Below are 22,408 nucleotides of genomic sequence, written 5' to 3'. Positions count from 1 at the left end.
GGATAACTTGCACTTACATTAACTATATTTTAGATCATTCTAGTACTTTCCATGAGCATTTGAACATTTTGGGTTATTATACTCTGTCATTTTCCTGCATGTACATAATCCTGCATCCTGAGAAATGTAGCTTTTAGAACTCATTTAACAAGTTTCCCTATAACAGTGTATGCTGTGAGAATATTCCTCAGTACAGCCATGTGTCTCAATTATATTAATCCATTTCTCACATTTAAAAACAATTAAAGCAATCATAAGACACATGCAGCCTTTTTTGAGAAAGTATATTTGAAAAGCAAAGACTTCTCCCTGCCCCTGCACAGCTCCAGTTGACAGACAGAAAGAATTCATCAGTAAGAGGGAAAATGCCATTTGTCACATAGACTTAGGCCCGTTTCCAAGTGCTTCAAATAGAAGAAAAGAAACACTATAAAAAGAAATATGACAGGTCTACACTGCTACATATATTTTTTTTTTAATTAAGAAATTTAAAGATAATCAATCTAATTTTAAAAATATGACTCAATCATTGCAATCCATAGGAACTTCCAGTCTGTTACTGGTATATTTTCTAAGCTATATGCCTGGCAATTAACTGGACAATCTAGCTCTGCCTCAATAAAAGTATTTCCTTCTATCAGATTTCCTCCCCTCTCACCAATTTCACTGGATGTTCTCCTTTGAACTTTTTACTATACTCAGAGGGATCAGAACTCATGACTTGCATTCCTTACTTCATCACTACATAGTTTCAGTCCCACACATCTTTGTGTACCTTCTGTGTAGTCTGAGCATTTCAGTCTCATTTGATTTTCAGTGGTTTTAAGGCTACTTTCCTTTTTTCAGAGAAAAACGTATCAGCTGCACTAACACATTGCATCAGTCAGCGTGCTGAAGAACAACATGAAATGTAATTCATCTTGCTCCCTTGGATACTGTTTTCATTGTCATATGCAATGGTATGCTGAATGGGACAGTGTTCAAGTGGAAGTTTCATTAAGCAGCTCTCGGACACCATTAAAGTGTTCTAATAGGTGTGACTTATTGACCGGAAGAGTGGGTAAACAAATGAAGTATAAGTGACAGTGCGAGACCAGAGTAACAGTAATTAGCGATGTGACTCCATGAGTAATAGGAAAATTGTCCTGACCCAGTTGATGGCAATAGCAACGAAATCTTTAAAAAATGTTAAAAAAAAAAAAAAATCCCCAACAGATGGGTTTTCTACCAACACTTAAAAGGGTCACAAGCAGCCTTTCTGGTGGCCACACAAGCCACTTCACTCGTACTCCACTCCAGCTGTGTTGGGGCACACAGTGGCAGTTGTGCTCCCCATGTTGGCCAGAGCCAGGCACAGGGGCGGAAGGAGAGGGACGGGCTGGCAGCATTGTGCCAGCACACAGCACCTGTGGATGCTTGGTACAGATCTGCAGGCATCAGGGAAGCCTCCAGAAACCTTCCTCTCTCTGCAGAACACCAGCACTCTGGTGGGAATCCTGCTTATTTCTGCTGTGTGGAGTTCCCACAGGCACCCTCGGCCTTGCACAGTGCCGTGCACAGTCCTGGCTGAGCTGCCACACCTTGCCTGGTGTTCTGCAGAGGTTGCACAAAGGCCCACCAGGTGTACAATGGTATATCAACATTCTGCCTCCAATCAATGTTCCACATTTATCCCATGCTACCCTCACTTCAGTGCCAACACAAACATTTCAGAGAGCTTGGATTAATGAGAGCTTAACAAAAACAAATCTGATCTGTCTGTGCATGCTTTTTGTTTCTTGGAATCATATCACATATGATTTTCTACCTCTCCTGAATAAAGATGAATGTTATAATGCAGAAATCAAGAGGATTTTAATGCAAAAATAGAATTATTCCTCAGTATGTGCATGAAAAAATGATCTTACTTCTTTGATGAAAACACCATTCACAAAACCCCCCACCAAACTACCAGCTTCTCTCCAATAGTAAGATGACATGACAAATAAAAAATTCTTTGTAAGTTCCATAAATAAAACTAGTTTTATTTCTCTTTCCATATCCTAGCAGTGTAGGCCTCAATGGAATTCTATGGGGGTGATATCCTGGAATATAATAATGCCAAAAAAAAAAGAATAAGTATGAGCACCACAAGACAAAACACATGCACACAAAATCAATACTCTAATACTCAGGGCTCCTGATTGCTTGAACAACTGACAGGAAAGGCACTGGTTTCAGTGTAGTAATAAAAGGTCTGAAGAAATACTTGGAAAGTGTGAACACAGAAAAAGATCACATAAAAGCAAGTGGTATTGTCTGTGTGTTTAGAGAAGCAATGAAACTGATTGTAATAAGACACCTAGTTTTATCTTTTACAAAATAATACAAGAGTTGGAAAGGGAATGGAAAAATATGCAAATATACAATGTACAACAAAATTACTCACTTTGAGAGTTTATTTTGTTTGAGGTACAATTAAAAAGTTTTTATCAAGCTACAAATATCTGTAACCGGTTTAGGAGTTAGTTGTCCTTTAGTCATCCAAGGAAAGGAGCAATCAGTAGATGGAGTCTGGCTGATGCAGACTCCAGATAGAGCACGTCTTCAGCACTAGTTATAATTAACCACTAGGCTAACTTACAACACAGTTCCTGCTTTCCTCTTCTAGATCTGGATTAAATTACCTAGGAACTGCTGTAATTCAAAAAGAAAATACAGCTGCCAGAGCAGGAAGGTGCGGAGGAGCGGAGAGGCGGCCCCCATCAGAGACCGGCGGGGTGTGACCCCTGTGCCTGCACCGCGCTCCGCTGCCCGAGTGACAGGTCCCAGCTCTCGCCGGCTCTTCCAGCGGCAGCTCCTCCCTTCTGGCCAGATGGACAGCACAGCTTGGACTTGGGCTCCGGGGGACCCGGCTCGGGGCAGAAAGCAGCCTTTTATAGCCGGCACGTCGGGCTGCGACTCACACCTACACACTCCGCTGCCGAGCACAGCGCCGCTGCCGGGACCCGCACCCCCGCCCGTCGCTGCCCATGGCGCCGCTGCCCCCGCTCCTGCTGCTGCTGCTGCTGCCGGCGGCCGGTGAGTAGAGCAGGGCTCCGGGCCGGGGCTCGGCATCCACACGGTCCTTTCCCGGCAGGGAAGCGGCCGCGGGATCTGCTGGATGCGCTCCCTTGTCCGGACCCGACCGGATGGGACTTGGCGGGTGGGAAGAGGGGTAGAGAAAGGGGTGTTAGGAGAAACACTCACGGGAGCTGCCTGTGTTCCCACGCCGGAGCAGTCCCTGTGACTGGTGGCCACCGCTCGGGCACAGCTGGGTGGGACCCGCCCAAGGCAGCCCCCGATTTGCCGCTGCCAGCGGCGGCTGGAGCTGCACCGACAGCCCGGCCGACCGCACCTGCACAAGGCAGCGGGGCTGGAGGGGCCGCATCACTTCTGTAAAGTTCATCAGTAATGTTCAACTCCGCTAACGAAGTTCCGTATTTGAAATCAGTTTGCAGCTTGCACGTGCAATAACAATCTTTCTATAAAGTCAGTAGCTTTACCCCTGCTTTTCTCTGGGTATTGGAGTGAGCTGTCACGGAGCACTTGAGTTACTAAGCAGTTCAGAAGCAGGAATTGCTAGGACTGAGATCGCCTACAAAACCCTAACTGGGTTATTCTGAAAAATGAATCAGTCTTCATGAATAAGTTATGATGTGAGAATATAATTAAAGGACCCCTGCCTCACACCTTCACACAGCCAATTAGTCACTTTGCAAATATTTAATTATTTTTTTTTTGTCTCCTACATCCTATTTATTAATCAGTGTTAAAGACTGGTTGTAACAATTCACAGTCTATTTCCTCATAGGTTTTCTGAGGTATTCATCAGTACAGTATCTGATTGTACTAATTTCTCTGAAACTATATTATCATCCCTCTTTTTCAGATAGGTATGTGGGCTGACACAAAAAAGCATCCTCTAATTTTAGGTTCCCATGGTGGCATGGTAGAACCCAATTTAATTTACAACTACAAAAAATTAGGTGGAACTCCAACTACTCAAAGCCTGGTTCTCACTGAGTGCTGTGGTAGCTTGGTGCTCCAATCCCAGGATATTCAGCAGGTTGGGAGCCTACTATTTGTAAACATCAATAGGCATTGTTTTAAAGTGATTAAATTAACATCATGCTGAACCTTTGTGACAGCTGACAGGATAAAATCCTGTCTTCCAGAATAGCAATCAGCTGCCTTAAGTAAAAGATTCTCTTGCAGTTTTTTTAATACATTCCTACACAGTTTGCAAATTCACCACACCAAATCTTGCAAATAGCAGGATCCTAAAGAAAAGAACCTCAATGAATTCCTAGAACAGATTCTGGGCACAGAATGGAGCAGGGTCTGGGGGAAGGCAGTCCTGTGATTAAAGCCCATAAGGTAAGGTGCTTGCATAATGGGGCCAACTTAGGGCCCACCAAGCTCCCTGCCCCAATTCTACTTCCTGACCTCAGATTGCCCCTTTGATTCCTTCTGCATTTTGATCATCCTCCAGACTTCATCCTTTGCATGGGACAAACCCCAGAAGAACATTAAGGAAAGCAATGAAATCACTGTTTCTTCCAGCTTGGAGCGCTCATTACAGAGAGCCTGGCTGCGCTCCGATAGCTCTGAGTCAGGCACCTCAGTCACCCACTCCGTGGGCAGTGAGGAGCACGGGAAATGCAATTTACCTGTTTCCCAACTGGTCCAAAGTATCAAAACAGGCAAATTTAACCTTCCAGAAAATTTACATGTGACCAGAGTTTGTGGAGATAGCATGTAAGTTGGCTGGGCAATAAAATGAGGTGAAAAAGGCCATTCCTGATGGCTTATGAAACAAGATGTAAAAATCTAAGCAAAACCTAAGGTTTCTATAAGGCATACAATTATTTTTTCCAAGATTTTGGAAATGCATCAGAAAGTCTGCTTATTCCCAAGTTTCAAGTTCTGAACTACTGGAGCACTATGACTGCATAGATACCCCTAAAGGAAATTTTATATATATTTACCATACAAAAATGTTTCTGTACCCTCAGTCTTTGAAAGAATGGCTTAAAAATTCTTTGTGAACTCACAAAACAGGATATACTATCACCATCATCAACATATCGATACTCTGATTGTTTCTGTAGCTCTGTGCATTCTCAGATGGTATTTCATTGCTTTTATTAACTCAGCTCATAAAGCTGTTGCAACAGAGTATCACATTCAGAGTATCCATATGCCATGCAGGTTCACAACTGGATGTCCAGATGCTGTAACACAAATACATTACAAGGACAAAAAGTTTATGACCTTTCCTGTAAGATGCATGGCATATTATACTTGAGCTCCTTAGGTCAGAGAGTTCATCAGAGTTCACCAGTTCTGCTTGTCATGGATTTAAATCAAGGGACTGGGAATTGTCCCAAGTTAACAAACAATTCTCTGATTAAACCAGGAATATGATTTGGGCATTCTTTTCTTCTTAATGACTGGTATCTCTCCTACACCATCCTTCTCCAGTTATCAGGAACCGAGACATAAAAATGCTTCACTTTTTTCAGAATCCCCAAGGTCATGCAGAGCAAACACAGCTCTGCCATTAACCATGGGAGAGCTCCAGACATTACTGGCTGTCTACAAGAGTAACCAGTACTGACACTGAAGAGCATAACCAGTTGTCACTTGTAATGCTGCAGCCTTATTGTGGGGTTTTCAGCTCAGAATGTACTGAACTTGTACTGACAATGAAGATAACACTCTCAATGCTATCATAAAATGAATCTGTTTATAACCAAATGGATGGTTCTGCTACCCAGAACCAAAACTTCACACTAAACACACAGGTAATGTTCAGGAACAGGAGCCATGCATAACAGATCCTGTTCACTGTCTAAGCAAGGAAGCTTAGTGCCAACTCAGCAGTTTTGAAGTGAAACTGCAATTGACTGCATAGCAAGGAAGCTTTTCTTAATTCCTCAGGATATGATTGCTTTTAATCCATGGCCAAAGCTGCATGTGCAAGTTTAAACACCCTTGTTTCAACACTTCTGCCCCTAGATCACATGCCCAGAAAACAGGAGAGACAAGATCTGGGTGTGCTCACTAGTCAGGAAAGTGATGCTGCCTCAGATTCTTCCTAAAGTGGTTTTTTTACCATTCTCACACACAAACCAATTGAATTTCTTACTGAGGTGATTTCATGAGGTGTTTAAATCCCACTGTTTCATGACATTACAAGTGCCACAGGTCAGCAGCATCCCACATTGAGTAATATTTCAAGTTACCCAACTGTGTTGGGACCGGTATTTTTTCTGTCAGATTTTCCATTAACTGATTATAGTTAATCATATAATCTATTATGATATAATCTATTACAAAAGGTTACTCTATTATGCTATTATAATAGATTATGTGCTTATGCAGATTATATAAAAACTGCATAATCATATAGTTATTTTGTAGGAAAGGAACCACCAAAGCCTTCAACAATGAAGTCTATTTTTTTTCTGCTGTCTGTATCCATCACAGGTATTATCAATTGTTAAATCTTAATGCCTTTGGGAATCTGTAACTAGTACTGGAGTTTAGGTTTATAAACTGTTCTCCTCATACCAAAATAAGTAATTAGCTTAATTAAGAAGAAACTCTAATCAGAAGCCTTCTAAAACAAATTTATTTTGTAGTCATTCAGCTTCTTAAAATTTGCTGTAAATAGCTTGGAGCCTGCACTGCAAGGAGAGGCTGCCCATTACCATTGGGGTTTTCAGTGTGTTAGTTCAATCTCTCAGCATGACATGAACCCCTAAAAATGTCACCCAATGTCCCAACAGTTTTTTGCTGCTTGGGATCTCCTGCTTTAGTACTGATATGAGATGGTTAAAATATAGTTCCTAAAGTAAATTTTGTTCTGGAGAAATAACAGTGAGAATCACTTCAACAACAACTCCAAGCAAAAGTAAACAGGAAAATAACCAAAACCCACCTTTCTAATTTCCCTGGAAAAAACTCCAAGCACCCCATCCATTTCCCTTCCTTACATCCACCACACCATCCCGACCAGTTATTTGGCTGCTTTGTCTAAAAATGAGAAAAACCAAAACCCTATCATAAAGGACCTTTTCCTTCCAATGTAAAGCACTACATTCTACAAAATAATATGGGCAAAATTGCACATTATGTTAAAGAGAAAACGCTGCAACCCTGGGGCAGCTAATCTTAGCAACTGGGTGGGCCTGGGCCACAGAACACATGCCGGCCTTCACCAGCTGGAAGACTGGAAATGACTGGTCTGCCATGGTACACTGCCTCCATGGGAGGAAACCACTGCAGCTCTTCTCAGTGTTCAGTATTCTGCTCACTATGGACTGGCTTATGCAGCATGGCCCCAAAGTGTCAAAAATAAAACTGGATTATTTTTAAGTATTGTAATTTATTATCAACACTTTAAAAACCCCAAACAATCCCAACTATTTCATATTTGCATGTTAGATTCCATAACAGTTTTTCTTGCACAGTTTCTAAAGGCACTTTTGGGGAAGGCCGTGTGAGAAGTCGAAGGGGAATTCTGGAGTTGGCCGGAGCCATCAGGTGCACCACAGGGCGCTCGCCCTTCGCCTACCTGCGCTACGGATGCTACTGCGGCCTGGGGGGAAAGGGATGGCCCATGGACAGAGTAGACTGGTGAGAGTAACTACTGATCTGAATAATTGAGTGCTGAATGCAGATGACAAATAAAAGGACTAAAATATAAATTAGGCCTATTTGAAAGAGGGAACTGACTTTAAACCCAGCTCAGATTGCTAAAAAACTCTGAGGCATTCAAATTGTGTTGCTATAGATCTACACGATCTTGCCTTTAATTCAAATTCTCATTGCATTTGTACATGATTCACAGTACAACTGAGTTTCTTTGCTGTTGTGTTTCAGCAAAGAGTTAAATAACTAACGTCTTGTTGGAGAAGCTTTTAAGTTCAAACATTGAAGCTATCTAAAGTAAAAATTAAAAAACAAAGGCAATAAAAGTCTTTTGATTTTACTGTCTTCCATCTTACTAGTATTCAAAATAATACATAAGAATTATGCAAAATTCAACCTGATGAAAAATAATTCTAAAACCCAAACCTTTCCATTTAGTACTAAATCACAGCATACTATCATCAATATAACTTATAATTGAACATTAACTGAAAAGATGATTTTGGGGTTTGTTCAGGTTTTGTGGTTGGGGTTCTGTTGTGTGGTTTGGGGTTTTGAAAAAAATTTCTATGCATGAAATGGAGTTACGGAGCAGTGTTGTTCAACTGTTATGTACCACAGGATCTTTACACAATGATTTGTGGGGAATGACCAAGTAATTACTTAATAGGCACAGGAAAAACTGTAATTGCAAAGGGAGAGCTCACAGCATTAACTTTTCCTTTTGCAGACACAAGTTCCTCAGGCAATCTAAACACCATCTACCTACTGTAATCTGATGGTTTTAGTCTGCCAGGAGGAAACTGAATGAATGAATGAATGAATGAATGAATGAATGAATGAATGAATGAATGCATGCACGCACTTTGTGGATACACCCAGTTCTTCCAGCAAGTCAAAAGAAAGGATGCAATTAGTTTGCAGCAAAAACTTAAAAGCTGCCTAATTTCAGGTCCTTGTTACCTCCTCTCCTTGCTTTTCTGGGCTTGCAATGACTCCACACCAGAGACACTACACCAGCATATTTTAATGCCTTTTGTAAGCATTAAAAAGCCATTAATTCTTACCTGTACTGTTCAGTTTCACAGTGTCAATAGAAAGCCTAAAAATTATCTTTGCCAATTATGACAAGAACAATTTTGAAACAGTAATTTTGAGCAACTTTCCAAATTTTCTGATGATAATGAGCTAACAGTTCATTTTGTGGAAGGGGCTAGGAGAAAAGCATACTCACATATAACTGAGCATGCTCTGAAAATTCAATTAGTTCAATGTACATCAGACATTTTTCTCATCACTTATTACATGAGAAAGTAGTTATTTTTTCCAGGTGATCTATTAAACCATTACCCTGGTTTGGTTCCTGAGCAGGTAATGCTTGTACACTCACCGATGTTGAGTATTCTATTCCACAGCTGTAGTAACCCACTGATAAACCCCACCCAGACTGTGGGATTTATAAATCACTATCTCTGTTCCTCTCAGGTGCTGCTTTCACCATGACTGCTGCTATGGGAGGGCAGAACAAGCAGGCTGTCAGCCAAAGACTGAAAGTTACCACTGGGAATGCAAAGACAATTCTGTTGTGTGTGGTGAGTGAGCACTTGGGAATTTTTTGGTGTTGGGTTATTTGTTTGGCTTGATTGTTTCTTAATTCTACTAATTAACTCTTTAAAAAGGTATTTTCTTAATTAACTGTAAAACTCTTAGTTTACCATCCTTCCTTTTGTAACTTTTTTTGCCAGGATACACTGTGCCTCCAGAAAGCACAGTTAATCCTCTCTCTGACTGACATAAGCAAACAAAACTGTGAGCTAGAAGCATCTATAACCTTTTCAGAAAACACAACCACAACCATCCTTTTACTTAGCATTTACATTTGCTAAGGAACCCATGTTATGCTAACTCCCTGCAAGTCTGCAGCTGGAGAGCAACTACAAACAGGAGATAGGAAAATTGTGACAGTTTAAAAAGGACGTTTTCCCTGCTTAGCAGAAAATATTCCCCACTGTTTGTAAGTTCATAATGGACGTGGTTTTGGAATATTTATCCCTGATCAGTTGCACTGATGGCTGCAATTTATGAATGAATTCATAATTACAGATTACAGTTTCAAACAATGAGGTAATAAAATATTTGATGAGTATGTTTATTTCTGGAAGTTAAATTAACAAATATTAATTTGAAAATATTTACATAACACAAGCGTACAAATTGCAACAGATTGCTGACCACATCCTGATAAATTTTGTTGGATTGTTCCAAAATATACTTGCCATGCTAGGGTAAGGGAAGGACAAAGAACTCACAAAGAAAGAAAAATCCCAAAAAATGGTTAACAGGAAAAAGCAGCTTTTCTTTTGCATTATTTGTTCACAACTCCCAAAGTTTTAGCAGATGCTTTCCACTATACTCATTGAAATTGTAGCTTCTCACAAGCCCCCAATATTTACAGAGTTTTTTTCTTGTTGCTGTCAGATTTTTATATTGGTTTTTTGTTTGTGTGCTGTTTGGGATTTTGTTTGCTTGTTTTGTTTTTAAAATCAGATACTCAGTCAGTTACTTTGCATATAATTTTATGCTTCTACCTAGAATGCAAATGAGCTTAAAAATTGGTTATTATTTGCACTACAGAAATGCAAAAACCCTTACATAAACTTGTTTAAAACAAGTCTGGATTTCTGACTACCATGGTTTAAAGGCAACAGCTGACCATTTACAGAAAACACAAAACTCTCATTTCATACTCAATTTAGAATTTGCCAGATCTGAAAACAAATGAAAGTTTGGACATTACTTCCTTTCCTCCTTCATATTCAGTCTTTACTTTGCCTAAGTGTCTACCTCATTCAGAATCTCTACTTGCTCAAATCTTCCCCTACCCCAGATGGACAAAACATCTTCTCTCACACTAATTAATCACATTACAATCCACACTTATTTGGCTGTAAAGATTTTGCTCCTGACAATATTCATAATACCGGCCAGGATATCAGGCACAGTGTCAGGAAACCAAGTCCCTGGCATAGCATGGAGAAGATAAAGTCTGGAGCAATACCAGGAGAAGAACAGAAGAAGCAATAGTTCTCAGTTAACATGTTTTCATTTTTTATCCTATCATGTTGTTCATGCTATCTGTGCTATTGAGTAACTAGCTGCAGCATAAACACACCAGCATAAACATTAAGAACACTTCCCTTTCATAGCAGAATTTGAGTTCATTCAGAAAACGGAACACTTGTTCTGTTCCTGGACAAATCTCAAGCAGTGATTTGGCTAAGCTTTTAAAATGGTAAATACTCAAACAAAATGTAATCAAGGATTCTTCAGTTTACACACAGTTACAGAGAGAAAAAAACCACACACTTCTGGGTTGGCACACTGAACCCAAAATACGTTGCTGTAGAAGAAAATGTTCATGCCAAGAAGAAACACTCATGCCAAGAAATCTGTTGAGTTACAACACTACAATTATAAAACAAACATGACAAGACATGGATTAATCACACAAACACTTTTCCTAACTTCTTACTGAACCCCTTAATAAAAAAAGGTGGGCAGTTTAGGGTGGACACGGAGCACCTTTGCATGCCATGTATATATCCCATGTATTATTTTTAATGCTATATCCTATAGTAGATTATAAAGGGTATGTGAATGGAGTATCTTCCCAAAAACAAGTTTCACTAGAGCAAGAGGGAAGGCAGGGAGTATCCCATACCACTTTCTAAAGAGGGATCAATTATCAGAGGTCCTTTATTAAAAAACTTGAAGAGTATTTAAGACTTCATCTGGCTGTTGTATTTTCACCTGCCAAGATCAGGGATTACTGACTGATGCACAGGTTCTCAGTCTTACCAAAGCTCAGTTCCTATTGCACTTGAAATGTAAGGCCTTTGTACTGCAAATATGGAACATGAGGGAACAATTCTCGGTATTCCATTGGGGTTTTTTAATTTCTTCAGACTAATATCAAACTTACTGTGTTTTCTTTCAGACTCACTAGAAGATAAATGTCAAAAAATGGCATGTGAATGTGACCGTGAAGCTGTCAAATGTTTTTCTAAAGCTCCCTACCATAGAAAATACCTTTTGTGGCCAGACTTTCTGTGTGGTGAGATTCAGCCTTTGTGTAGGTATTAGATACATGACTCTTGTACATATTTAAATCTAAAATGACTTTTTTTTGGCCACAGTAATGACAAGAAATTATTTTCCCCTTTCCTGATACTCCTTCATTCCATCTCAGCCTCTCCACCTCAAAACGGGCAAAGTAGACATTTTTCTTGTTATTTGCTTTCTCCCATGCACTTATTATTGACTCAATAGAAATCTGAATTTATCAGCTTAAGGAGTAACTGACAATGTTAATTTTTTTTCATATTCAGATTCATAGATTTTTCAGATTGATAATATCATTCACTGTGAACTTTTTATCCCCCCTCCACTGGCTATAAAATACAAATCAAACTTCTCCACTAACAAATCTTAGCATTTGTTAACTTTGAACTGACTGAAAAAAGTCCATGAAGTGACAGTGTCAGCACAAAGAGCCCTCTCATCTACATTAAACACCTACTACAAAGCCTAACTGAAGTGTTGAATTTCATTCACCTGGAGTAATGCTACCTGCATTGAAGAATCATAGAATTGGGTTTTTTTTCCCAGCATTTACTTTTTAAGTAGTTTTCTCACTAACTGATTATTTGATAAGGCTCAGACTCCTTACTCTATGTACACCCTGAATTTCCTGCAAGCACAGGGAGGAATTCTACCCTTAGAACTTTAGAGCCAGATTTAAAAATGCAAATGCAAACCATCACCAAAACAGAAACATGAAAAAAAAGGTAGAAGTTGTTGGGACCAACTGGCTTTCTCACAAGTGTTTGATCCTGCACAGCAAGAGTTTATGAAGCTCAGAAGTATATACACCTCATCAGGGTGTAAAGCTGGTTTTAACTAGGGTCACTTCACAGTTATTTTTAACCCTTCGGGAAGAGAAATCAGTACCCTGAACTGAAGAATAATACACTGTTTGCTACCTGCTGATTTGAGGAGTTATAGATCCAGGAATGTTTTATGTCTACTTTCACCCACCTCAACCTACTCAAAGATGCAGGGCTAAAGAACAAGTTTGCGCAAGTCAAAGCTAATTACATGTACTTCAATATTAAAATAAATAAAATCAAAACCCAAACAAAAATCAAAACCCAAATTCTCTACAGGAATAGTGAAGATTTCAAGAGAGATCTTTAATCACGAAAAATATTCATAGGCAAATTTAGTTCACATTACTGACACCAACAAAATAAACAAAAAAACAAACCAATGCAGACTGCAAGGGGACAAAGTTCTTGAAAAAAAACTTACCTTTTGATTCATCAAAGGAACATACATTAACAAACATCAATCCTGCTTACACAAATAACTTCCCAGTCAATATTTGCTCACAGACATAGATACACACACATTATATTGCCATAAGTAATTACAGTGTCAGGTCACTTTTCCAAAATAATCCTTTTTATGAGATATTTAAGAATTAGCAACAGAATTCAAGAAGAGAGAATGAAAGGAGCTATTTATGAAGTCTAACTGAGCTGAATAAAAAATTTCCATGGTAATTATCACATTTTCCAAGACACAAGAAAATTCAATAGCCTTTGCCTTCAACAGCAGGAATTTTGGAACAAACTCTACTGTGAGACTGTATAGGGCAGTCACAATGCTACATGTAAAGAAGACTGAGATAAATGAAGTTCTTTCAACATCAAGCCTGTCCAGGAAGGGCATTCTTTTGGCAAACTGAAATTGAGGAATATACTGCTGGTATGAAATGCTAAGTTTAAAAAGAAAAAGAAAGAAATCACTGCAGCAGTGCAGAAGACACTGACTTTAAGGCAGGCTTGAAAATACACAGAATGCTCAGGACAGAATAAAGAAATTTATCTGATACAAATACGGTGAGATGATTCTATGAGTTTTACATGGCTATACAGGAATGTGCTTTTTTTTCCAATAGAAAATTCATTTTTTCCTTCATCCTCCAATTTAGAATCAGCTGGTTTAAGAGTAACTTATCTTAAAGCTTTTTCATGTTTAAAATAACATAATCCACCATTTTCACTGCGACATACATAAAGAAGAAAAGCAAAGTTTATTCAAAATGTCCATTTTTAGAGGCTAAACAGCTCAAGAGTTCCAATGCCAATCACTGCACTTGTGTCTCCAGACGCCTTATCTCTGTAACCACAAGATCAATGTTTATAACTGGGTTAAAATACAAGGCCCAGTAAAACAAACAATTGCAGACAAACTGAGGAATAAAAGGCCAAAAAATGGCAACAAAAAGTCCCTGGGTTGAGACTTTCCAGAAATGTCTCCACATTCTGTGAGGAATAGTCCTGTGAAAAAGGAAAGGGAAAGGCTTAGAGGAACTTTCTGGTTTGTTTTTACCCAGCTCTAAGAAAACCTAATAGGTGCTACAGCTTTGCATTACTTGGGCCTTCCTCGGGTACCTGTAAAAAACACCATTTTGCACTCCAGGAAAAACTTCCCTAGAATCCAGCAGTAGCAGATCTAAAAAGGAAGCACTGTCAGTGCATTTAGACCCCAAAGCCCAGCAGGTTCCAGTGCCACACCACAGCTCTGTGTCTCAGGCTGTCCCTGCTCCCTGTGCTGCTCTGGGCACCTTCTGCCCTCTATCGGCTGGCAAAGGGAAAACCCAGTACACACCGAAACAAGAATTTCTCCCATACCATTTCCAAAGATCACACCAACTATGAATGTTAATATGCTTGAATTAAGACTGAGGTAGTAACAGAAAACAGAAAATTTGATAAATTATCAGAACTAGTATCAGTATAACTGAACTTATTTATGAGTCTGAGGACTCATCCCATAATAACTACACTGTATCATGACTACATTCTGGTGTACTTAGTTCTCAACTGACAGCTAATACCAGGCACCATAAGAGGCAGCTCTCAAGGTAAGGTTTAATATCTCCCAGTGGTTAAGCACGTGCTTGTTGCTGTTTCCACATTTGCTACATCTGATAAGTAAAACCACCTCTAAGAAACCCTTGGAAGCATGCACAGAAATAAAGGTATCCAAGAGCAAGCAGTAGCATATGTGGGAATGCAGATTCACATGTTATTATTAACCTCAGAGTTTGGGTTAGACACTCATTCCAGTGAGCAACTGTGAAATTGTAAGGCTGTTACTTCCCCTTCCTAAGGTCCTGTACTTCCTACCCTCTTCCACAAGCTTTGTAAGACTTACTTCAATTCTCTTCTTGACCACAGCCTCCAAAAGGAGAACAATTCCAGAACAGAAAGCAACATGGCATTTACAATTATAAATCTTGAGGTCCAGTAATGCACATCTAGCCAATCCCAAGCAAATTCAGCTATCAGCTGGTATGGCAAAAATAAATACTTTACAGTGAATTCTCTCCATTGCCTCCAAGAAGGATCTTTAAGGTCCTGTAAATTAGGACAAAAAGACTGTTAATCAATTTTCTATTAAACTTAATACTGGCTTATTTCCACTAGTCTTTTGTTGAAAAGCTGGGGGTTTTATACACTGAAAGCAGTAATTTATTATACCTGCTAGTAGGTAATACTGTAATGCAATAATTTCCATTAGATTAGAACATCACTTTCAGTAGTCATGTGAACTTCAGAAGAATCAGTTTCACACAGTTAAAGTCTTAAAAGCCTAAAATCAATGCTATTAAAGGCCATGGTTGCAACACTGGTGATTGCATACAATAAAATCAAAGAACTACTTACTCTGTAGATCTGCTCTTTTTAGTCATAGTGTAAAGAGATAAAACGATGAATAATTACATCATGTGTTTTTATGCTGCTAGTCTTAAAATGCTTATATAACTAAAGCAAGTATCATATTTAATGTTTGAATACTTACAAGTAGTTTTGTGACAGTATCTTCATACTTGTCTTCTTGCATAGGACAAATTGTGTGGATGAAAGGTAGGAAAGCTTCTGTGTAATCAAACAAATATAGGTATAACATACTGAGTCTTGGAGAACTCTTCAGTGCATACAGAAGAAAGAGTGATTTTCCTGGGTTTACGGCCTAAAAGATATCAAATTATTAAGTTTCAATCAGTAAAAAAACAATATGAAAGGCACATGCCACTTCTTAGATTTTCTGACAATCATTTTTCAAAGAGTTTTTTTTCAAATACAACAGGTCATTAAACTGAGCAGTTTTAACACAGGTAATTCCACTACTTTAACATTCCTCCTGGTTTTAAGAGAATCTTCTTTTAAAGGTATTACTTTAAAAATAATTAATATACATGACATGACACATTTTATATAAAATTTACCTTATATTCCCAAAGGTTCTGTGGTGGTTTAACACCTAAAGTTTTCACACATTCCAGTTCTGCTATAATAGCTCTCCTGTGGTTACTGTTCTCTACACTGTAAGGCTCTTTGGTGAAATCCTCTTCAGTCAGTGTTAGGAGGAGTCTACAAAAGCAGAAGAGTTAAGAAGATAAACAGTGCCTATTCACCAAAATAGATGACTAACAAATACACAACTGCATACTGAAACAACAAGCTACTGATACAAGGTAGCACCTTTTGGGTTAAGGAATCAGAGAATACTTTGGGTTGGCACACTTTAGAAGATCATCATTACATTGCCTATCAAGTGTTCTATTCCAACTGCATCTCAGAGCCTGGGCTTTAAATTTCCTTCTTTTCCAGTTTCCTCTTGCCTGCTTTCAGCATGGCTCTTGGGTGGAATACATATGCATATAGCACATACCTGTTTCCACAAGAAAGGAAAGGTGCAAGGGGTGGATAATACATCAGTAGCATTTTACTCTTGGTATCATTTCAGTCTCCATTGTCAGCATTTTAAAAAGTTCTTAGAAAATTTTCAGGTAGCTTGCTAAGTATCTACTACTTAAAGTTTTCAACAGCAACTGTTAAAATTTCTTCTGAAATTTATTCTGATACATCAACAGAATATTCCCACAATCTATGTAACACAGTACAGTCATTTCACAATAAGCCACTCCTAATGAATCTGTCAGTAGTCCAATCACATAACAGTTGTCCTTGACCACAAGGCCTCTCACCTTCCATTTACTTTCTCCAGTAAAAATCCTTCCTTGTAATGTGAAGCCCAAGGGCCCAGCTGCTCCAGCCAGAGTATCACTTCCTCAGCAGTCCACTTAGCAACAGGCTTGTGGACAAGAAGATCATCTTCAAATTCTCTGCTACTCCAGTGATAGCCAAGTAGAACTACCTACAGGTAGATTACAAAGATAAATAAACAAAGATCTTTTACTTGCAAAGCAAATGCATGAATGATATAACTAAACATACAATAAGAAGCTTGACAGGTAGAGTCTTCCATTTTATGGAGACTAGAACATTCAGGTTTTAAGTAAGTATTTTGAAGTTTTACCCACTAACTTCAATTTGCTGTACACTGCAGTTGTAGTTCCTGACAGACAGCTCTGAAGGCCACCTTACTTAATCTGCCCAGCTGGAGTGTCTTCTGTGCTGACAATGTTTTTACTGTGCATGTAATGTAAGAATATTTGATTGCATGCTTAAGGAAGCAAATAGGGAAAACCAACCAGATGAAACTTACTGCTACACAAGTTAAAGCTGTCAGAACGCCTGAGAAAAACCCTCCTCGAGGATGAATTCTTCCTGTGTTTGGAACTGTAGGCATCTGGTCATTCCCATGCTTTTGGAAAGTTGCTAAGCTGCGTGCTACATCACTGTTCTGTTGAATATCTTCTTTTCTTTGTTCAATGGCATCAGAAAATAGCTTTTCAATAACATCCCTAATAGCAAAAATATTTGTCATTATACTGCAACCATTGAAGCTTAATATTCAGGAAAGGGAGTAATTTTTGGATTTTTGTTTTCCAGCCTTTACTAAAGACTTAAAAGCAAGAAAAAATTAGTTATTAAAGCTTAGTAAATTTAGAATTTTATCAATCACTGCCAAAAACCCATTTTCTTTAGCTTCTAAAGCTAAAATATCACATAACTCCCAAGTTATTTCTTATATAAAATTAGAATTTTGTGTGCCACTGGCAAGCCTCAATTATTAAAAAATGCTAAACAAAAGACAACATATAAAAGCCTACCATCTATTTATTTAAACATGATTAACCCCAGATAAATTATTATTAACAAAAGAACTTGTGAGTAATCCAAGACACCAAGTGGATATTTTTAGCTTTGTTCTGCAAAATGATCACACTTCTTCCAATACATAATTCCTATTACAGAAATTACTGCACAATTACCCAAGATCAATCTAACTCAGAATTATTAGAAAACAACCAGCTATATTAGAAGACTGAGGATCCTGCCTCTCCAGCTCCCAAAAAATGTAGAAGGGAGGGGGGAAAGCCCACCCTGAAAACAAAACCAACCAACCCTACCCCTTAATTCCATGGACTTAAACAATTCATTACAAGTGCACAATCTGAAAGTCTTTAGGATTTAAATTTCTTTGTGACAGTTCAGATTACCAATTATCTAAGAATACCTGCAGCAAGCTCAAGAAACCAGACAGCTAATTTCTGTGGTTTTATTTATGTAAAGAAGACATTCACAAAATAGTTCACTCACCTGAGGAGGATGTTAACTTTGGGGAATCCTTCCCATTTTTCTCTGCATTCCGGGCATTCATTCTTCTTGGATGACACCCACCACAAGGCCAAGCAATGCCTACAGAAGCTGTGCCCACAGTTCAGGGTGGTGGGATTGATCAGAATGTCGTAGCAGCAGTGGCAGAGGAACTCACTGACTGATATCTGCCGGCCCAGGCCAGCAGTAGCACACGGTTCAACTTTTGCCCTCTCTGTTTCCTCTCGTAAAGTCTCACCTTCTTCCATTTTCCTTTATGCCTTACACAAACAGAAAGCTCTCTTAGATCTTCAATCCAGATAAGGCACTACTTCTGCAAAGCAACATGAAAACAGCTATTATAGAATTGTAAGCAATGTGATTTATCTTTGCACCGCTTTTGACACTCGGATGGTTTTAAATTTTTTAAGTAACTCAGCCCGCCCCAAAATGAAACATGATCTACTTTTTCAACAATATATTCATTGCCAACTACAATCAAAAGCAGATTCTAGATGTAAATAGCTAGGCTCAATCTCCCTATGCTTTCTTCTCCCATGTTATAAAATACATGAAAGTGATACAAAATTATTCCCTATGATTCACATGACTTTTGACAGTAGCTTTAATCAAAGTTTCAGTAAAAGAAACCAGTCAAAGAAAACATAATTAAAAAGTATAATCAGCGGATACAAAAATAAAATACCAGTATAATGTAACGATCTAATTCACTTAATCCCTCTTCTTTCTGAGCATATGGAAGAAAACATTACTAACAGAGATCAATGCTAGACATTGCTGGGCAATGTTAAAAAAAAAAAGTTTGATCCACCAAGTCATATGCTTCAGAATCATAAGGGATTGATCTGCACACCTTGTCAGCCAAGGTCTAAACTCCACATTAATGTTACTTGTAGTTACTTTGTTAACATTACAGAAAATGCACAGATAAGAGTTTAAGATGGTTCCAAGTTTACAAAAAATATATTTGCTTGATGTTCCTCCTCCAGTCTCTTAGTCAGCAGTATATTTCTTAAGAAAAACAGTGATCCAGATCATTCACTCATCACTCATGATATCTTAGAAGATACCAAGAACTAGACAATTTTCTTCTCAGACACTACCAAACCAAAACATGATTACACTCTCCACCTTGAGGCTCCTGCTTACTGCTAAATTACCAACTTGCCACCCAGATCAAGCACGAAGAGGTAAACACGCCAGCAGGTAAAGAACAGAAATTACGAAAAAAGCACAAGTTCAAAAACAGAAACCGATAGTGAAATTAGAATTCTTAGACTTCCAAACTTGTATTTCCACGGCAAAGCACAGGCTGTTGGCTATCTAAAACCTGAAACAGCACTTGTAAGAAGAGAAATAAAGACAAGATTTTGCCCCTAAAAACATTCTTCTAGTTTCCCTGAAAGACAGAAGCAAGAGAATTTCCGTGGAAAATACAGGAAAAGTATTTCACCGCTCAGTCTGCGCCAAGTAAGAGCCAGCAGAAGAATAATTCCTGTCTCTTCCCAGCTCCAGTTTCCTGCACCCCGCGCTGCTTCCTCAAGCACAGCACCTGCGGTCCGGGCCCGCGGCGTTGCCCGGCCGGGCCGGCGCGGGGGCGGCCCGAGCCCGATCCCCTGCGGCTCGCGCGGGCCCCGCGGCGCCCCGGCTGCAGCCCCGGGCCGAGGAGGGGCCGGGCCGGGCCCGCCCCGCCGCTTCCGCCCCGCGAGCACGGCGGCAGCGCGGCTCCTCCCCCGCCACAGCGGCCGGCCAACACCGCAGCCGCTCGCCTTTTATTTCAAGCGTTATCACGGGTCGTGAGCACTGCTACACTCCCATTTCTGGGAAAACACACACTTCTATATTCGTGAGAACTGAGGTACGCTTGCTTACTGTACACTACGCACCCAGGCAGCATTCCTTCGCAGAAACTATTCAAGGTTGATTTTACAGTAGAGATTCGAGGTGTAATCTTAGAAGTAAATGAGACTTTCAGGTGCTAGTTTGATTGCAGTGCTAACGCATCGTGCACAGAGACTACTCTTAGCACATAAGAGTCACATGCACAATTACTTCTATCAGTCTCTATTCCCTTACCGAAATTCTTTTTGACTAGTCCAAAAAAAATTGATTCACTCTACAACACCCTGACAGGAGGTTGTAGCCAGGTGGGGATGGGCTTCTTCTCCCAAGGAACCAGTGACAGGACTTAGCTTTACTCTGCACCAGGGCAGGTTTAGGTTGGGCATTATGAAAGGGTATCAGACATTGGAATGGGCTGCACAGGGAGGTGGTGGAATCACCGTCCCTGGAGGCGTTTAAGGACTGGACGTAGAATTGAGTGCCACAGTCTAAATGATAGGGTAGTGTTTGGTCACAGATGGGACTCAATGATCCCAGAGGTCCCAGAGATTTTCTCCAACCTAATTGATTCTGTGAATTTTTAAAGTATACCTCTGAGATGTATTTTTTCAACTGTTCAAAACAGTGACATTTTCTTTTAAGATTTTGTTTCAGTTTGATACAAGCTACAAGTCCAGTTCAAATGACATTTCAGTTAATTATTCCAGCCTATTTCAAGAAAGAAAATAGTCTCTCATTGTTTTCTCTCTCATATTATCCAGTTTTTTTCCAGAGAACCAATCAATAGATCTTTAGCATGAAAGAATTCAACCTTCTAGATCTGAGGAAGTGCATCTAGATCTACCTTAGTATGCAAGGTGAAAATGCAGCCCAAAAGACTTGTTCTAGAATATAGTTTTTTACTACTTTTTTGTGTCTTTTCACTTAGTTTCACATTCAATGTTCAGTAAAGTAAAAGAGCATACAAGTGTTTGATAGTCTGTGCAGCAGGCTTAAATGATGTGAAAACATGGCCTTTCTGTTCCAGTTTATAAAACTTTTGACATATAAAAAGCCATGGAATCTTGAACTAACTGCTTGTATTGCCCTCTCCCACTTTTTGGGTGCTCCTTCTGCTTACGTAACAATACATGCATGTTGAAGTAAAAAATGTCTAATCTGTAAGACATAGTACTTCAATTCCTATTGAAGCACTTAATTACAGTACCTTACTGTTTGACTTAAAGTTTATTTTGTGGGTGAGGGAAGCAAAGAGTTCCCAGATTTGTCTGCTACTTGTGGGAAAACGTCAGGCTTCTAAAACAGCCATCAATCACTTTAAAGTGCCACTTTAACTAGAAAGTGCAGAAATGCCCCTTAAAAACTGAGCGACATGAAAATTTTAGGCTTCAGCCAATTCACTGCAAAATAAAAACATCTCTGCCATTTTAATAATATCTTACCGGGAGCCATTTAATCATACTAGATGATTTGTTGGGAATGTCTGTTGAATAAATGGCTTATACTGAAAAGGCAAAGCTTAATATTGAAGAATTTTTAAAAGCTCTCTCCAGTACATCCTGCCTAATTATTTATCTTTTTTCTGTAAGCACAGTTTGTGGAGAATTTTTCATTTGCTTTCATTCTGCTGGAATTCTGGAAAAGATACTTTATGAGCCTTCTGAACTCCAGCCCTGCAGCACAAACTCTGAACTCTTCTGCCGCCCGTGCCCACAGCTCCTGCCCTCTGCCCCTGTGCAGCACCTGCTCTCCGGGGCAGCTCTTCCTCGCACAGCGCTGCTGCGGGCCCATCCTGCTGCTCTTCTACAGCGAGCTGTCAAAGTGCCGCTCGGAACAGGAAGACGTTCCTTCTGTAATATGGCAAGGCCTCCAGTTCCCCTGGAATTATCATCATTAAGGCATCGTCGCTAGCAGTTCTCCACCGTCCTCCTGGTGTCTCCTAGGCAGAGTCCCATGCCTTCTTCCTTGCTGGTGCTAGTTTCGTATTTCTGGCTTTGAGAGCGAGGCCCACATCCATGACATTTCACCACAGAACCGCGGCTAGTGTAAGACTTCCTTCCCCCCGGCAGCCCCGCTGCAGCCACTCCGGTCCTACGGCCCGCTCAGACCACACGGCAGAGCTGCTGAAGACGCCGTTCAAAGCCGGCGGCGCCGAGCCCCGGCCGGACAGGGCGGTGCGGCCCTGAGGGCTCCGCCCCGGTAGGAGATGGCGGCGGCCCGGGCTCACG

General features: G+C 39.8%; 2 protein-coding genes across 5 annotated transcripts; one reads left to right on the top strand and one right to left on the bottom strand.

Moving 5' to 3' along the window:
• Positions 1-2,927: 2,927 nt before the first annotated feature.
• On the top strand, positions 2,928-11,823 carry LOC311160180 (phospholipase A2-like; the record flags this gene model as incomplete). The annotated part of the gene is made up of 4 exons (XM_084216720.1): positions 2,928-3,060; positions 7,500-7,665; positions 9,166-9,272; positions 11,678-11,823. Exons 1-4 carry the CDS (start codon positions 3,012-3,014, stop codon positions 11,821-11,823), a joined length of 468 nt encoding a protein of 155 aa, XP_084072846.1. The 5' UTR covers positions 2,928-3,011.
• Positions 11,824-11,846: 23 nt separating this feature from the next.
• Positions 11,847-22,328, bottom strand: BFAR (bifunctional apoptosis regulator). Of its 4 annotated transcripts, none has more exons than XM_084216717.1 (8): positions 21,924-22,328; positions 18,321-18,651; positions 17,323-17,521; positions 16,802-16,971; positions 16,040-16,184; positions 15,613-15,783; positions 14,965-15,167; positions 11,849-14,084 (listed from the first exon to the last, which is right to left on the bottom strand). In XM_084216717.1, the coding sequence occupies exons 2-8, from the start codon at positions 18,584-18,586 to the stop codon at positions 13,892-13,894; spliced, it is 1,347 nt and encodes a 448-aa protein (XP_084072843.1). In that variant the 5' UTR covers positions 18,587-18,651; positions 21,924-22,328; the 3' UTR covers positions 11,849-13,891. The 4 variants fall into 4 exon arrangements, with proteins under 4 accessions (XP_084072844.1, XP_084072843.1, XP_084072842.1 ...); XM_084216716.1 differs by lacking the exon at positions 21,924-22,328 and adding an exon at positions 19,891-20,000; XM_084216715.1 differs by lacking the exon at positions 21,924-22,328 and adding an exon at positions 19,792-19,989 and having other exon boundaries at positions 11,850-14,084.
• Between the last annotated feature and the right edge of the window lie 80 nt (positions 22,329-22,408).

Source organism: Fringilla coelebs (genome assembly GCF_963513975.1).
Source record: "Fringilla coelebs genome assembly, chromosome: 16".
In the NCBI taxonomy this organism is placed as follows: Eukaryota; Metazoa; Chordata; class Aves; order Passeriformes; family Fringillidae; genus Fringilla; species Fringilla coelebs.
The sequence above is the reverse complement of the archived record's forward strand: the minus strand, read 5'-3'. Positions and strand labels throughout refer to the sequence as shown.

What these genes read in the sequence shown, in the direction of transcription:
- BFAR (XM_084216717.1), bottom strand. Translation starts at nt 18,586, where the DNA reads ATGGAAGAAGGTGAGACTTTACGAGAGGAAACAGAGAGGGCAAAAGTT. An exon ending in AAAGTTAACATCCTCCTCAG is followed by an intron (nt 17,522 to 18,320) that starts GTGAGTGAACTA and finishes TTTTGCTATTAG; the next exon opens with GGATGTTATTGAAAAGCTAT. An exon ending in CTGGAGAAAGTAAATGGAAG is followed by an intron (nt 16,185 to 16,801) that starts GTGAGAGGCCTT and finishes CTGCTTTTGTAG; the next exon opens with ACTCCTCCTAACACTGACTG.